We start from the raw sequence: 17,157 nt of genomic DNA, 5'->3' as shown, positions 1-17,157 counted from the left end.
AAAATAAACCATAAAAACCACGCTACTTTACAAAGAATTGTGTTTTTTTCACTCTCAAGCTTCTTTCAGTTTTCGGACTTGTAAGGAACAGGTCACTTTTTGTTTCCCATGCAGCTCTTGAAATACCACAGGTTTCTGGCCTAAGAATCTCCAGATCTCTTTTTCATTTCTTAGGAAGCTTATTTATGTGGTACACTGTGGACAGTGTCAAAAAAAGAGATCCCTATCACATTTGTAAACATGCAGGCTTGTTACTGCAGGGAATAATCTCCAGTTACTAAGACACCTTTCTCAATAGCCTCTACCCAGGAACGCACATAAATCATTGGACAGATGCATGATTAGAAATTTCTGCTGTAAAACAAAAAATCCTTTCTTGCTATAAACTCTCAAATGATATTCAAAATCATCATTTTATTCTTTCTTGTTTACCCTGCAAATATGTAACAGTGCTATTTTTTAATAAGATTAAACTCGCTGACAGGTATGCATATGTCTTGTCTAGACGTGCAGCAGCACATCTACAAGGACCCTGAGGGAAGAAACACCATCAGGAATGTGCTTTCTCTCAGCCTACGCTCATGTAGCTGTGATCACTCAAAAACATAAAAACCCTCAAAGGACGCGTTCTGCACGTTCTAGATTTTGTCTCTCGTGTGCAAAGACAGCAGTTCTTTTGAGTAGTCTCCCTAAAAAGCATCTGCTCTTCAGTCATGGCTGAACCAAGTAGAAGGAGTTAAGAGCAGTGATGTGTTTTCAGCTGTCAAACCTCTTGATGCCTTTTCAAATGGGTCAGCCTGCAATAAGCTTGAACTTACACTGGCTGTTCATTAAATCCAGCAGTGCTACCTTGGTACTTACGTCCTTGAGGGCAGTTTGTCCTTCACAAGGCGTCTTGAAGAACCAAACCTCTGAAGAATGCGGCAACAAAGACACATTCACATCATGTGAAATTCACTATGTGCTTCACACAATCAAGTGAAGTGTGTAAAATGTTCATTTTGCCACCTGTTTCAACCAGCTCTGGACACCACACTAAGGAAGTCTGGACGTGATCCACAGCTTTTAATTTGTTCTTGGCTGTCAAATCACTAACACATGCACCAGCCAGCGAGTGAGAGAAATCACACCCCTTATCTTTCCTTTGACCTCACGTTCTGTTGCTTTGAAGTAGTATTTGGCTGTTAAATACTGCACCAAACCCCTCATTGACAACACAACCAAGGACGAGAGGGTGAAAGATTTGTATTGTGATGACAGATTTTTTGCGGTCTCGCACAAGGGAAAACAAACTAAAACCACAATCTCCTGCACGACCCATATTCTTAAGTAGATTGTAAATAAATCATTATGTTCTCTCAGAAACCAAACAAAGTTGTGGGTTTAAAAATGAGTTTGTTTACTGGCTGCCGTACAGCAGCTGCACGAGCCTCCTGCTGTCTGCACTTTGTTGGATGTCTGAGAGGAATGCACACATGTAAACACACTGGATGCACATCACACTGTCTATACAGTGTGTGTGTGTGTGTGTGTGTGTGTGTGTGTGTGTGTGTGTGTGTGTGTGTGTGTGTGTGTCCCCTGGGGAGCAGAGTAATAGCAGGCAGGGACATGCTGGAATATGAACCTGAACATCTGCCCAGGTTGATGCACTGCTCCTCGGCCCCTCTCCAAGGTCAGAGCAGCGGCTCCCAGCTCTTGCACTTTCCCATGGGAAAACAAACTGACTGGAGACAAACTGCCAGTAGCACACAGCAAACAGACACCCTGGTGTGAGCAGGCCTCAGACTCTACAACGACCGCTGCTCATTAGTCAGATGGAGACCATACATTTTAGACCCTGTTCTATGCATGAACCCCATTTTCATTTCTAAAACCAACATGGTATGGACTGAAATTATGATATCAGTTGATTTATGGTGAGGTGAAAGATGGCTACTTGACAGGTCCATATTTGAACATTCCTTGTACATATATGAGAAGGTAAAATACAAAGACACAACCAAACTAAACTATTTAATTGTCCGGGTCAACAAATGGTTAACCTGATACCACCTGAAAACAATGCACCCAAAATAACAAGGGACCTGTTCTTCAACCTTTTTGATGACAGTAATAACTCAGGTCTGTTTTGACAGGTGACGCTGGCACAAATATAAAGAAACTTGTCTTTTAGTTTAGGTAATACAAAGCCTGTAGTAGCACACGGTTGCAGCTATAATTATATAAAGTCCAAACTAATTTTGTGTCAGATGCTATTGCCATGATATGGGGATCCTAAATGTATTTGTATAGACAGAATCAGCTCAATAGACTTAGAGATTTCAGAGCATAATTAAACTTAAAGCACTGACCAAAGCGTCCCATACAGGAGGTGGGACAGTCTATTTAAAGGACCGCTGTCTTTAAAAATGTTACCAGACTGCATCTTCATCTAATGTTTAATGGCTTGAGAGGGTCAATACTTAGAAGTTAACTTCAGTTCAAACACACTGACAAACAAACTGTCAAACAGAGAGAACTGAGAAAGAACTGGTTTTGTCTTCGATTCAGGGGAAATAGCTTTATTAAATATGAATGAACTTGTCTTTTATTCCGTTTGAAAGGCTTTCACATGTGATTGATCCAGCGATGACACAGAAATGTAAAGGCGATACGCACACTTACAAAAGCTTTTTCTTTTCATAGACAGAGATTGCCGCTGATGTGAAAATGGCACTGCGTGATGTTGATCTCTCTTTGCACATTTGAAAGTGAGACCTGGCACTGGCACGCCTTTTATTCGAAGCATCGAAATTAAGACGTGGGAAGACGAGTGAGAAGACTGCAGCATTCACTCTAGATGGATTCATCCCAATCCAACCATGAGAACAAAGGTGTGACAGACATGTAGTGTCTATCTCCCTTGGTTACAGTCAATGTGCTTATATCTGAAAATCCTATGCACAACGGGGATTTTTTTTTTTTTATAAATTTGAACCTTTATCACGTTATAGACAGAGATAAGCTGATCTTATCATTTGCAGAGTATATCATAACAAGTGCCTACATTCACTGTCTATAAACAGTGCATACGAACTTCCTGTTGCACCTGTCTCTCTCCAGGAAACTGGCCCTATGTTTATTATTATTATTTAGGGCTTCAGCTCTCGAACACAGGTCAGTCCCTGTCTTTATACATCTGGAGAAAAAAAAACAACATTCAGCACTCATGTCTACAATATGTGTAATGATGATACGGACAAGTGTCTACAGCCCAGCTTATTATAAGATATCATGATTTAGCCTACCACAAGTATTTTAACTGTATATAATGTATTAAATTGTCAATTTTCCAGATGGGTAGGATTTTCTCTGATTTGGAAAAATTGTCTGGGTGTGAAGAGGTACCAAAATCCTTGAGCAGAAAATTTTAATCCCCAGGGGTTGGGGCTCTCCAACGAAGCAGCGGCTTGCCATAGTAGCACCATATGGTATGTGGACCCCTCCTCAGAGGAGACTACGATTCTCTAGATCCAGTATCATCTAGTCCGTGATAATGACTGAGTAGGTCACCAATTAAATTTCAGTTTCAGTACTATTCATCCAAATTACCTACAATGTCTGTACATCTTCATACATACATAGGCTATGGGTTTGTTGGAGTAAAATGGGGCCCTTTATGTGTAAAACTTAAGAGGAGCCTTTTTCTATAAATTAGTATGTATGGCCTGACCCTGATAACACAGCCTTGAGAAAACGTGAGAGTAATACTGACCCACTGACTGACCTGGCCAGAACAAGACTGGCAATCATTCTCTAACCACCTCTTACAAAAAAAACCCAGAAAACAACTCAATATAAATGCATGAGGAGAGATCAGATTTTTAAAAAGCTTTAAACCAAAGAAGCCAAAAGCAGCCCAATGTGTTTCTCCTTTCTGACAGATTCTGGGTTATATGGGCATTGCATGCACCTAGGCAGGCATGCAGGAAGGCAGGCAAGCAGGGGGGTGAGGCTGCAAGTACCCTGCATCTTTTGTCTGGTTTTCCCGAAAAATGAAAGAAAGCATGTACGTGTAAGATACCACATGCTCAGCTTTAAATGCTGTGTCGGGGAGCAGGGATTTTTACACCCTGGCCTCTCGGTTCATTCATATTCTGCTCCCGCTGTCCGGTGCCAAATCAACTGCAGCTCGGTGTGCAAACCGCTGCACAAGCGCCTGACTTGGGTGCGCCTGCCGTCTCATTCATGTGTCTCCAGGGGGGCTGAAAAGCTGAAAGCTATTGGCGTCGACCAAAACAACCACACGGCAGCAGCAGCCGAGCCCCTTGTGCAGTAAACCGGTGTGATATATGAGCCTGAGGGAACGGTAATTACAACCAGGATGTAGCCTGGGCATTTTCATTCTTTTTACTGAAGCCATGCAGTCCAGTGGTCGGAATATCCCTTTAAATATTGTCACCTACACCTTAATGCGCCTCCATCCAGAATATAAGACACAAATCCACACAATGCGGGCGTGCTGCATTCACTGACATAAAACCATGAGGACATTTTTATATGAAGCGCACTGGGGGGGGCAGACACTCGTGGTCCACTGTTAGACCATGCATGCACAGTGAGATTACCCACCTGCTTGTGTTGTATCGGTCAGATCGTAGCTCATCCCCGGGTACTCTCTCAGCTTCCTGCCGCTCAGGTTCAGGAGCCCCGAGCACACGGCATCATCCAGAGCCCGGTCCAGGCTGCGGGCCGTGTGGTGCTGCTGCTGCTGGTGCTGCTGCTGGAACTGGCTGACGCCCGGGCTCCAGTGAGGTCCGCTGGGGTAGTGATGGCTTTGTAGAGCCGTGACAGCTCCCACACCTCCCTGACTAGACGCCATTTTCGTAAAAAAGAAATTACTCTTACAATAATAACAGCGCACAGCGGCAGTTTCTCCGCCCATGCGCATACGGTGCACATCCCCAGGACGGACGCTAGGGGATGGGCTTCTGAGGAGGAGGTGGTGGTGGTGGTGCTTCTGCTGCTTCTGCTGCTGCTGCTACTGGTGATGATGATGATGATGATGGTGGTGGTGGTGATGGTGGTGAGCAGGCTTTGGTGGCCATTTTAGGCTTTTACCCTCCCTCCACCTGCTATTACCAACATCCCATCAGGGGCCCCAGTGCAGCACACAGGAGGGAAGGGCCCTTCATGCAATATGATTCCCATAATGAGCTCCTATTGCCTGGGGGCCTGGGGGTGGTTACTGACAAACTATGATTAATCACTATGATAAAAACAAAATCAGATACAGGTAGTTAAGCAATGCTGAGTGTCCAGTGGTTTGAATATAGGCCTCAATGATTAAAAATAGTAGCCTAGGTTATTTCTTGCCCACTGGTATAGGATGGACATGAAGCAACGTAGCCTACATTATCCTCAGATTGAGCCCTGTGCTACTGTAACTTCCTTAACAACTTTATGAAAAAAAGATATATTGGGTCAAAAGGGGTGTTTCCTTCCCCCGATCACATTATGGAGAGGGGCATAAGTAGCCCCACTATCAGTTTACATTGACCCCTGGTTGGCCCATAGTCAACCCAAGTGGCCCCTGAGTCCCTTAGTCAGCCAAACTGGCCCCATGCCTGACCCAAGTAGCTCAAGTTGACATTTCACTGCCCTTAAATAATAGGCTACGTGTGACAGACTATGGCAGTTTTACTCAAGCTTTTACCCTCAGTGTAATTTTTTTTGTGAAAGTTTCATCTGATTTAGCTGATTTTTTTTCTGGAAAAAAACAAAAACAAACAAAAAAAGGCCAAATCAGACCTGAATGCCATTTTTGTGAGGGTAAATAGTTGATGAGTGAATGTGGTCTCTGCTTTCAGTTTAACTTTCTTGACATTTTTATTTAGCTTAATATGCCATTTACTGCAAAACTATAATAGGCTAGCACCAAAACATTGCGGATTTAGGATGGTAGCCTCTGTGATTTAATTGTAGGCTTAGATGGCATGGCATCAATTGGAGTCAAAAAACCCATCACTGATTCAGTAGATGACATGTGTTCAATGCAAACAAATTAAGATTAGAAGACTTGATATAGCCTAGTTTCATTTAGAAATGAAACTATATCAAATCTTCTATTTTATATTATGATATTATTTATGTAGGAATATTTCACCTCATAGGTTTTGTTTTCTTAAATCGTAATCTTCAAGTCTAAAATTAACTTTTTTCCACAATGCATTTGACTTAAATAAAAATATTTAACTCTTATGTTTATGTTTATTTGCACGATTATAAAAGCAATAATAAAAGCAAAAAAATTGAAAAAAAAATAAACATGTGCGGTGAGGTATTTAAACCTCACCTATAAAAGCAATTGCACAAATAGCAAAACAAAACAAACAAAAGAAACATTAAATTATCTTGATAAGCAAGTTATCCATATATAGTTTCTTTTTCTTCCCACAAATCATAAACTTTATAGAAGTAGCCTAAATGAAAACCACCACAGCACATCTATACCATTTTGTATGAAGGAAGTTGTTTTATGCACACAAGGAATCTGACATTTACTACCATGAAAGATAATTTCCCCCCTCATGAATATGCATGAGGTCTGAGTCGGGGCTCATTTATTTTGGAGCAGCCGTCCTCCCTCACTCCCTCCACGGCTCCAGTCGGATGTCACGCCTCTTTAGCATGTTGTGATAGAAACCCATTGTCGTCGCAACCGAAATGGTGCAGCAATAGCATGACACACATTGTAAGTTACAGTCCTAGCGAAGGTACGGAGCTGTATGTGCATGCGTTGTTGTTTTAATAACGTGTTGTGTTGGTCCGTCTGTCGGTGCTTTGCGTTGTTGTTGTTCCCACAGGAGCAACACTAGACCGTTACGTTAGCTAGCTGGGAGCTGTGGTCGCTGTTATGACAAACCGGGAGCTAGCAGATGAAAACGAGGATAGACAGGGATGTTTGCATCTGTGTTATGACTATGAGGTTATAGTAGATGGAGAAATAACAGGTGCATTCAGTGTTACTCATCTAAAGGATGACTAGCTTCCCCTTTCAATGCAAAGAGCTAAACATTAACGTTAGCTAACGTTAGCAGAGAGGGGAGAGCTGCTGTGGAGCTCAGGCCTTTTACACTATTTGTGCCACGAAGGGACCAAAGAACTGCACCCATAGTATTTATTTGAAGTCATCATTTTTATTTTTATTGACATTATGTGATGTAATTGTTTGGCTATAGCTAAGTTGCAAGTTATTCAAATCCCAGGTTTCCCCAAATGTGTGGAAATAGATGGACTACTGTGTTTGTATACTGTGTTGCCTCACTCTCTGTCTCTATCTGCCACCTGATGGTGTATTAAAGATGCAAATGAAGTGACACAGCTGACAACAGTGTGTCCTGTTCCCCCCCAGAGGACAGGGGAGGTGTCTGAGTGTTTAGTGCACCTCTCTGACCCCTATGTGATGCACACTTCGTACACGGAGCATAAATAAAGGATGCCAGACCTCTCTGAGTCAGCTATGCATGTAACAGAAGTGTAGTAATTAAATCACTAAATGAGTGAAGTGGTTAATGTTTAATAAATGCAGTAGAAAGAGTTGGATTGAATTATAATAAAATAGGGGGATTAGCTATGTCCTATATTAAATAAATAAATATAGCGGGTTCCAAATGTCTGTATGTCACTGTCTTTTAAATTCATGATTACCAGATTAAAGTTCTGCAAAATGAGCAATTCCACAGTAATGTGTCTTTTTTATTTATGTATTTATTTTTTTGTTTTGCAGTTTGATCATGGCAGATAGAAAGGGAAAACCTGCCACCCCGATCAAAACACTCACAAAGAAAGAACAAGAAGTGCTCAAGAAAAAGGTACATACATAGGCTATATGTATATATTGTGCGCAATAAATGCATATTAGAAGCCATCAACCATGTCTCTGTGTGGTCCTCCAGGAGGAGGAAAAGGCAGCTGAAGTTTTTGAAGAGTTCTTGGCATCATTTGAGACCAGTGAGAAGAGTGGAGTGAAAACATTTGTCCGTGGTGGGATTGTGAATGCAACTAAAGGTCAGCAGCTACGATTTCATCACTGTCAACTGAGTGTTATGATATGATATGAAGCATATCAGTTGTGTTCCTCTGTCTGGACAAAAGATGAATTATGAGTTATTTGTTCCTTAAAATGGAAAAAAGAGAAGTGAGGGTAATTGTTACAGTATATGAACATGACTCAGAAGTGAAATATTTCACAACTAAAATTCATTCATTAGCAATAACTGAGCATCCTTCTGACAGTTTGCACTCTTGGTGGATTGTATGGTCAAGTGTGTTCATGGATTCGTTCTCTTTTTACAGAGGAGGAAGCAGCAGAAGTCAAGAAAAATAAGCTGTATCGACCAGCTACAAAGTTTGTCCCTGTGCCCCAAAATGTTTCACCAGCATCATCTGCTGAAAGCAAAAAATCTGTAAGTTTGTACAGGGGTGTTTGTGTGATGGTTAGTTGGTTAGTTACTGAACTCACTGGAAATGCAAACTTTAAAGGGATAGTTCAACATTTTGGCAAATTGGACCGTTGTCATAATGTCCCTATAGTTTTAGGAGTAGGTTCGTTATCTTAAATTGTCGGTGCAAGCTATTTTTAGAACGGCGGAGCCGAGTTGCGAGCTGCTCCGAGCTACGCTACAGAGGCTGATGGGATTTCTTGGTTTCCCCCATCAAATACACAATCCAACAACTCCAAAACGCTCTCGTGGACAAGTTGTGACCTGCACATTCACCACGCTATGAGATAATAACCAAACTTGATGAGACAGAGTTGTTTTCGAGGCAAATGCAGAGACTGCAAAAACTGCCCCTGACGGGAATGTGCATCGGCGGTTTCGCATGAATTTACCTAGAAAACAACTCCATCTTGTCGCTCTAGCGTAGCTCTGAGCAGCTCCCGGCTCTGCGCCACTGTTCTAAAAACAGGTTGCACCGACAAATAAAGGTAGCGAACCTACTGCTATGACTATAGGGATTATGGCAATGGGCCAATGTGCCAAAATGTTGAACTATCCCTTTACGTGATTACAACATATTGTGCATAATGATGTAATAATGATTATAATGGTTGCCTGTTTCATCAACAGATATTTAAAAGAAAGACAGAAGAAAAGAAGAAGAGTAATCTTGAACTATTTAAAGAAGAACTTAAGCTGTAAGTGTTTTGTGAGTCTACCTGATTACTTGTTACGGTTAAATTTGTCGATGGCTTTTTGTGATACATAATCTTGTTTTTATATGTGAAAAAATTCAGAATACAAGAAGAGCGAGAGGAAAGACATAAAAGGAAGAAAACTGACCCTGGTGGAGGAGGGGGAGGCGGAGGAGGAGGATATGGAGATCTGGATATACCATTATCAGGACGATCAAGTAAGAGTCCCTTTTCATCAGTGTTTTATTAGAGTGTCGTTATCCTGTTAATCATACTGAAATGAGTCTTGTTTTTTCTTCCACAGCCTTGTATGACGACCTAACAGTGCCAACGACCACTAACCTCTACATCAGCTGTATTAGCCCAAAGGTGAGAGGAGCGCCCTGACTTTGATTGGCTCAGTGGAGCAGAGAGGTTGTTCTTTTCTCACTGTTCAGTTTCATCCTTTTCCAGATGAATGAGGAGATGCTCTGCAAAGAGTTTGGTAAGTATGGGCCCTTGGCAAGTGTGAAGATCATGTGGCCCCGAACTGATGAGGAACGCTGCAGGACCTCCAACAGAGCCTTTGTGGCTTTCATGACACGGAAAGATGCAGAAAGAGCCTTGGCTGCACTTGATGGTACAAGTTAACACTCATTCATTCAGTTTGGTTTTTATTATATGTTTGTGGTCAGCACTGACTGTGACTGTGGGATTATGTTTTGTGTTTTAGGTAAAGTGATTATGGGCTTTGAAATGAAGCTGGGATGGGGAAAACCAGCTCGTATTCCACCTCAGCCTCTCTACACACCGGTGGGGGTGAGGGCCACACCGCCACCTCCATCTGGTCTGCCCTTCAATGCTCAGCCACGGGGTCGCTTCCGCAACGACTTCACCAAGCCTCTGGGCATGTCCAAAGGGGAATTGGACAAGGTAAACTCGCCACTGTTCTCTTTGATATCTGCATGACCCGTTTTTTCCCCTCTCATGTGGAGTTTGGCACTGTGGCCTCTTTTCATATTTTAGTGACAAATAATGAATGTCAAAAAGAGGAAATTAAGGGAGGATGAGCCTTTGTTATAGATAATCCATCACTTGGCTTTTATGTTTAATTAAAATGCAATCAGTTCAAACTGCAGTGGGTGCTGTGACTTATTTAGACCATGACTTAAAGGCAAAACTGTAAATTAATTATAAATCATTCATAAAAAAGAAAAAGGAAATCATGTTAAAATTATGTTGCATGTTTGTTCATTCATTTAATTGATCACTTTGTCCATGTAGTGACATATTACAGGATGCTGGGGTATGGTAATGCACAAATTCAAAGTAACAGTTTGACTGTGTGTGTCTGTGTGAAAAGTGTTAATGCATTCCAGCTCTTAAATCTTTTACATGAATGAGGTAGTTTAGATGGTGAAGCATTTTAGGATGATTTACTGGAGTAATAAAGCTGTGTCACCCTCCCCCTCCATTCCACTGACTATGAATGCTATCGTGGTTTTCTATGCTGTATGTATCCTGCAGTGTTTCATCTGTACGAGTACTCACTTTTTAATATCTTCACTATTTGATTTGACTTCACAAACAGACTCTGTCCGAAGCCGTAGTCAAAGTGGTTATCCCAACCGAAAGGTACACACACTCTTCTTACTACGACTGACCAGCTGTTAATAACACAAGTGTTATAGGACAGAGGCTGTGCTGCTATGTTCTTATATCCATACACATTCATCCATACTCTCTTTGTAGTGGTGCTACACTTGCAGCCGGAGGCTGGAGGCTCTTATTGTAGATATCAAAGGTCCCTATGGCCTTAGATTTCTATAAAACTAATGTGCATAGTATTCTTTTCTTATAGACACTTGTATTTTATCTTCTAGTTTGCTCATATTCCTCAGAGATTTCTTATTGCTTCCAACATAATTTTAAGGCTGTGTTATTTTTAAAAGTGACTAGCGATAGATTTTGTACATGACTGTTAGAGCCATTGATTAATACCAACATATCTAATCCCTGGGTTTCCCTTGGGTTGGCTGAGACACTGCAGACCGATACAGCTAGAAGGCAGATAGATTTAATATTAACCCGAGTCAGAGTATCATAACAGAGGTAGTCGGACGCTGGTGCCTCAAACCAAATCAAGTAATGTTTCAGTTTAAAGTAGTGATTAGTATGAACGTGCAGCTGCGGTGGTAAATCACACACATACGTCGCTACACTGCATGAACAACAACTGATCAATGTTGCTCCAGTTCAGAGAGACCTCAGGCATGAAGCCCCAGTCCACAGCAACTCTGCCACAGTATGAAAGACCTGACTCATTATGTGTAAAACCTGGCCTGGTCAGGTTTTTGTCTCAAAGTGTGGAATGAGAGGCCATTGTATCTAAAGAACATATCTTAAACCAGGTGGCTACACTGAAATGCAGCTGTGATATTATTTACTAAAGTGAAAAACACTAACTTGATTCTTTTTATGGATTAAAGTAAAATGACTAAACACAAACTTTGGATTGGGGCTTTTAACCTAAGTCAGTGTTCATGAGTGGACATTGTGATGGATCGCTTTTACCCCCCCATTCATGGGCACAGTGACCCAGGAATATTAAAATATGCTGACACAGTGTCTACCCCTCGTAGACAGCAGTAACTCTATAGCTTAACACAGCTGAATGTCTTATGGGCTGTTACCTTAAAATAAGGAAATGATTTGACATGCAGTAATAACACTGTTCAGGTCAGTTGCATTCAATTTGCCAGTCAGCCAGCAGTTTGCACGGGCCAGCAGTTCACTGTAAAGAGGTATTAGATACTCTCATGCTGTAACTGACAGACAGAGACAAGTTTGCATTGAGAGTTTTGACACAAACCCTGCTCTGATACTTTCCTCTTCCCCCACAGGAATCTATTATTCCTTATTCACAGGATGATAGAGTTTGTGGTGCGTGAAGGCCCTGTATTTGAAGCCATAATTATGAACAAGGAGAAAAACAATCCAGAGTACAGGTAAGCACCTCTGTACCTCATTGCGTGCTGTTCTCCTGAGCGACCTTACAAAGGACGTATTTAATGAGCTCATTCTTTATTTCCCCAGGTTCCTTTTTGACAACAAGAGCCAAGATCACGTGTACTATCGATGGAAGCTGTTCTCAATCCTGCAGGTATGTCTTCGGAGCAAAAATATGCTTTGGAAAAAGCGCAGCCTCCAAGAGTTTAAACTTACTTTGCTCCATGAAAAACCAAACTGCGGTGCATCTCTGTGTAAACGCCCAACCACAGGGAGAGCCCCCGACGGAGTGGAGAACCACAGATTTCCGTATGTTTCGCGGAGGCTCCTTGTGGAGACCACCTGTCCTAAACAACTACTCGCAGAAAGGTGAGGAGAGGGCAGAAGTGGAGGAGGACGCTTCCCCCGAGGAGGAGGTGAAGAAAGGCCAGCTCAGAAATGAGTAAGTGTGTCTCACGGAGGCACAGGGACGTTTATATTTGTAACTTTACCGAAGCCGTTGAATTGTTGACCTGTTTTTTCTTCTACATTCAGGCACAGACAGAGACTGGAGACGCTGCTTAAGGAGCTCACGCCAAGCCGAGGAGACGTTGCCAGTGCCATGCTGTTCTGTCTGGAGCGAGCAGATGCAGCAGAGGAAGTGGTGGGACACATCACTGAATCATTTTCTCTGCTTCAGACGCCTCTTCAGAAGAAGGCTAGTGCTATTTTTTTGTATAAACAAATGTACAGGAAACACCTTTGTGTACTATTTCATGTTTAATTTTTTTTTTTTTTGTGCTTGTTCCCACAGATTGCTAGATTATATCTTGTGTCAGACATCTTGCACAACTCGTGTGCCAAAGTAGCGGGTGCATCATATTATCGTAAATAGTAAGAGACCTTCCCATGGTTGAGCTTTAACACATTTCTCACGCTCTGTATCTTCTCCATCTGACAGTCTTAAAGTGCTTCTGTCTCTGTCTCAGTTTTGAAACAAAGCTAACGCAGATATTTGGAGACCTTAACGCAGCACACAAAAACATACAAGCCAGGCTGCAGGCTGAGCAGTTCAAGGTAATCACGCCTTTCTTTTGCATTGCGTTGAGACATTTACCGAATAAATAAATAAATATATAAATAAAAATAATGTCATATCATATCTCCATAGCAAAAAGTCATGAGTTGTTTTAGAGCATGGGAAGATTGGGCCATATACCCTGAGCCTTATCTAATCCACCTGCAAAACATCTTCCTGGGCTTCGCCAAAGCAGGGGAAGAGATGACAGAGACAGCAGAGGTGAGCTGAAGGTTTATCTGTTATTACAGACAGAATCGCCTTCTTTCAAAAGGCATTTTAACAAACCGGTTGTGTTTTGTCTATATACGTCTAAATGGCCCTAAATGTATGTGAACTTGTGCGTCTCCTTATAGGAAGTACCTGTGGATCTCGATGGGGCACCAATGGACAACACTCCTATAGATGGATTACCATTGGACAGAGCTCCGGTGGATGACCTGGACGGCTGTCCCATGGGCTGGGACGCTCTGGATGGAGTCCCCGTTGATGACATAGATGGCGTTCCTTTAGGAACCGCCATTGATGACATCGATGGGATGCCCTGTGAGTCTTTTAGCCACAAGTCAAAAGTTTCCAGTTCCTGTTAGCAGTCATGAAAACACTGGTATTTACCGGTAGTTAGTTTACCGGCTAGTCCTCCTGGAGTCCTTTTCAAAACGCTCAATATAAAACGACAATACACAGATCCAGTTACAATAAAAAAGAAAGGAAAAGAAAAAACAGTTCCCAAAATTGTAAGATAAAAGACTGGTAACTGTCAAGTCTGAAAAGTGACTTTACATGTTTTTTAAATGCTTTTTCACTTGGAATAGTCCTAATATTTAAAGGACGAAACGAAATGGCTCTATATACAACAGTGCTTTTCATTGAATTATTTTTGGTTGTGGTAATGCAAGTAGACCTTGAGTTGAAGCTCTGGTACTGTAGTGATAAACATCAGCATTATAACCAGTCTGATTGGCGGCACGGTGGCACAGTGGTTAGCACTGTTGCCTCACAGCAAGAAGGTCCTGGGTTCGAATCCCGGGCCGCCCAGGGCCTTTCTGTGTGGAGTTTGCATGTTCTCCCCGTGTCTGCGTGGGTTTCCTCCGGGTACTCCGGTTTCCCCCACCACTAAAAACATGTCGGCTAGGTCAATCCTCCAGTCAGTGCCCCTGACCAAAGGCACTGGCTCATAATCTGGAGTTGGTCCCCGGGCGCTGCACCGCGGCTGCCCACTGCTCCTCAGGGATGGGTTAAATGCAGAGAAAGAATTTCACTGTACTAGCTGTATATGTGACTAATAAAGTACCTTTACCTTTACCTGATTAGAAAGGGCTGTAGGATACTTGCTGTGAATAATGTTGATCATCAATCCTGACCCGGCTGTGTCTTCTTTGCCGTCAGTGGATGACGGCAGTGCTCCTCTCTCCAGAGTGCCTTTGTCAAAGTGGGAGAAGACAAGTGATACGGGGACGTTTTCTCAAGGTAAATCAGATAAAGACGTGCTCTCTATCAGTTTCACTGTTCTCCCCATCATCCTGCTCATCGTTCCCCTTTCTCTCTCAAGCCAAGGCAGAGTCCAAGTGGGACACTGTAGCAGAGCAGGACAGTGAAGATGAAGTGAATGTAAGGTAAGAGGACCATCCTCACACCCGGTTGGTGAACAGCATACAAACGGTCAAATGGTATGGAAATTTATCGTTCTCCTCTCCCTCACGGTGACAGCGTCAACTCCCAGGATGGAGACGAGGACTCAGAGTGTGACAGCAGTGATGACTCTGGCAGCTCATCCAAATATGACAGCGCAGACTTCCAGAGCTCGCTCAGAAGTTTTCAGATGTCTGAGAGCAAAAGGAAGAGGCTGAGAGAGCTGGAGGCAAGAGCACATCTTTTTAAGAAACGTCTTTATCGAGCTTGATCTGGGTTGGGTTAGCTTAAAACGACGTTTGAAAGACTGTGGTTGTCATCCTGCGGTTCTGACGATCCACTTTTGAATGTTTCACCTCACCACACTCACCTCAATATCCTGTCTTACCAGAAATATACAGTGTGTAATCTAGTGAGAAAGTTGCTTTTAACATGTAGTGCTCTTAAGATTTTTATAAATATCACTGGTTGAACAGAACAATTAGAGCCTTAACTGTATGGGCACATTTGCATTCCTCCACACCGATTTACATTAGAATATAATTTGCTGCTTCCATTTATCTTTAACTGTTACGAAAATGTGACACAGGTCAAAGTTATGAAGATCCAGGATGAGCTGGAATCTGGAAAAAGGATGAAGAAGTCTGGAATGAGCATCCAACAACAAGTGGAGCAATACAGAAACAAACTGCTTCAGAAGGTGAGCTACTGGACAACTTTAATTAGCAAAGCTTTGGATTCACATTGCATGTCTTATTTTACCCTTTACATCAATAGGACGTTTCAGAACTATCATCAGTCTCCTTTAATTGTGACCAATATCGGGACAACATTTTCAAAAGTGATTATTAGATCAGTGTTTGAATATCATTTGGCACCATATAAAACAGTTTTTTCTGTGTGTGTTTTTAGTCGTCCAGGTCATTGTAGTCTTCAAGTGTAACTTCTTTTCAATTTCTTGAAGATGTTTCACCTCTCATTCGGCTTCTTCAGTAATAAGGTCAAAATGTCCATTTAACGGTGGCAATGAAACATTGTTAGTGACGTAGAGCACTCAAAAGCAGACACAGTTAATGTGAAACTACACCGCCACAGCCATTGTGGTTTCAGGTCTGCAGACTGCCTGTGCACACTTTTTGTTTATTGTAGTGTAGTTTATGTTGAATATAAATGCCAGAGCTTACAATAATGTAAGCATCTTCCTGTGTTGTTTTCTAATGGTTCATTTTAGAGAACTTGTCCAGAAAAGAAACTTTTGGGGTTTGCAAAGATATTCACCTTTCTTCACAACAAATTTAACTCAAGGCTGGACGTCTGAGAAAGAAAAGAGCTTTTACAACGAACTGTGACTTTGTTAATATGCATATAGTTGCAGGTATAAAGTCTTTAATCTTCCATAGATATAGGTGAGAACAGTTACGCTTGTTGAATTGGTGTGATATTGACCAAACAGCTCCCCCTTGTGGACAGTCTGCAAGATAATGAGCGTGAACCAAGGGTTTGTGTTTCACAAGCCCGTTCTTTGAAGCCTATATGTGACACTGACAGCATTGGTTGGTATGTATGTATCTACCCTGTTTAGGAATTTGACAAAGATGAAGAAAAGAGTGAGAGATCGACATCAAAATCCAAAGACAAGTCAAAGGAGGACAGAAGGAGCAAAAGAAGTGAAGACGGGGACAGAAAACAGGGACGGAGTAGAGATTCTGACGACCACACACGAAGATCAGGGAGCATCTCTCCCTTGAGGCAAGTGCCATGAGATGTTTTTGTAAGGCACCAAAGCATTAACCCAGATCATTGTCCTTGAATCCACTTTGTTATCATATGTTCTACTCATTTAACAGGACAAGGTCACCCAAATGGTCCAAACGTTCCCGATCACCGTCTCCAGAGCGGAAAACAAGGAAGTCGAGGTCACGATCACCGCACCGCTCCCATAAGAAGACAAAGAAGAGCAAACATTGACTCTCAGCTCTGGACCTTGTCATTCATTAGCTTGCTGGTGTCCATGGGTTAGACAACAACGCACTCCTGCAGTGCTCTGTACAGACTGACATCTGCTCTCCTGGTCCCAACGTAAACTAGCCATGCAAGATTCAGCACCCTTTTGTATGATGAAGTTTGAACACTGTAACTAATTAAATATATTTTTGTTTTAATGTTTGTTTTTAAAACCATAACCAGAAATGTTGCTGCAAAGTTCTGACACTAAATAAATACCTGTTGGTGATGATTTTGTGTGGAGGACACGATGATTGACGGGGGCCAATATCAGAGAAAGAAAGCATTTGTGTTGATT

At 42.1% G+C, this 17,157-nt stretch overlaps 2 protein-coding genes across 4 annotated transcripts in view; one reads left to right on the top strand and one right to left on the bottom strand.

The window, feature by feature from the left end:
• lrch2 (leucine-rich repeats and calponin homology (CH) domain containing 2) overlaps nt 1-4,977 on the bottom strand; it is a 39,832-nt gene extending 34,855 nt beyond the window's left edge. The window contains exon 1 of one of the 2 annotated variants that reach the window (XM_085797905.1): nt 4,612-4,977. In XM_085797905.1, the coding sequence (XP_085654031.1) occupies nt 4,612-4,930 (319 nt within the window). In that variant the 5' untranslated portion in view covers nt 4,931-4,977. The remainder of the gene's footprint in view (nt 1-4,611) is intronic. The other variant, XM_085797904.1, reaches the window with a different exon arrangement.
• Nucleotides 4,978-6,609: 1,632 nt separating this feature from the next.
• On the top strand, nt 6,610-17,091 carry LOC146974493 (U2 snRNP-associated SURP motif-containing protein). 2 transcript variants are annotated; one of them, XM_085797903.1, is made up of 24 exons: nt 6,610-6,733; nt 7,769-7,853; nt 7,938-8,049; nt 8,338-8,447; nt 9,114-9,181; nt 9,281-9,396; nt 9,483-9,547; nt 9,632-9,797; nt 9,891-10,090; nt 10,749-10,792; nt 12,061-12,165; nt 12,254-12,320; nt 12,439-12,608; nt 12,701-12,863; nt 12,960-13,039; nt 13,135-13,222; nt 13,317-13,445; nt 13,580-13,769; nt 14,613-14,693; nt 14,776-14,839; nt 14,934-15,084; nt 15,445-15,555; nt 16,438-16,604; nt 16,703-17,075. In XM_085797903.1, the coding sequence occupies exons 2-24, from the start codon at nt 7,776-7,778 to the stop codon at nt 16,821-16,823; spliced, it is 2,646 nt and encodes an 881-aa protein (XP_085654029.1). In that variant the 5' UTR covers nt 6,610-6,733; nt 7,769-7,775; the 3' UTR covers nt 16,824-17,075. The 2 variants fall into 2 exon arrangements, with proteins under 2 accessions (XP_085654029.1, XP_085654028.1); XM_085797902.1 differs by having other exon boundaries at nt 6,625-6,755; nt 16,438-17,091.
• Nucleotides 17,092-17,157: the final 66 nt, after the last annotated feature.

This window comes from Trachurus japonicus, chromosome 14 (assembly GCF_045865225.1).
Source record: "Trachurus japonicus isolate A0001 chromosome 14, Traja_1.0".
In the NCBI taxonomy this organism is placed as follows: domain Eukaryota; kingdom Metazoa; phylum Chordata; class Actinopteri; order Carangiformes; family Carangidae; genus Trachurus; species Trachurus japonicus.
Note: the sequence above shows the minus strand (reverse complement) of the source record. Positions and strands in the feature narration are given on the sequence as shown.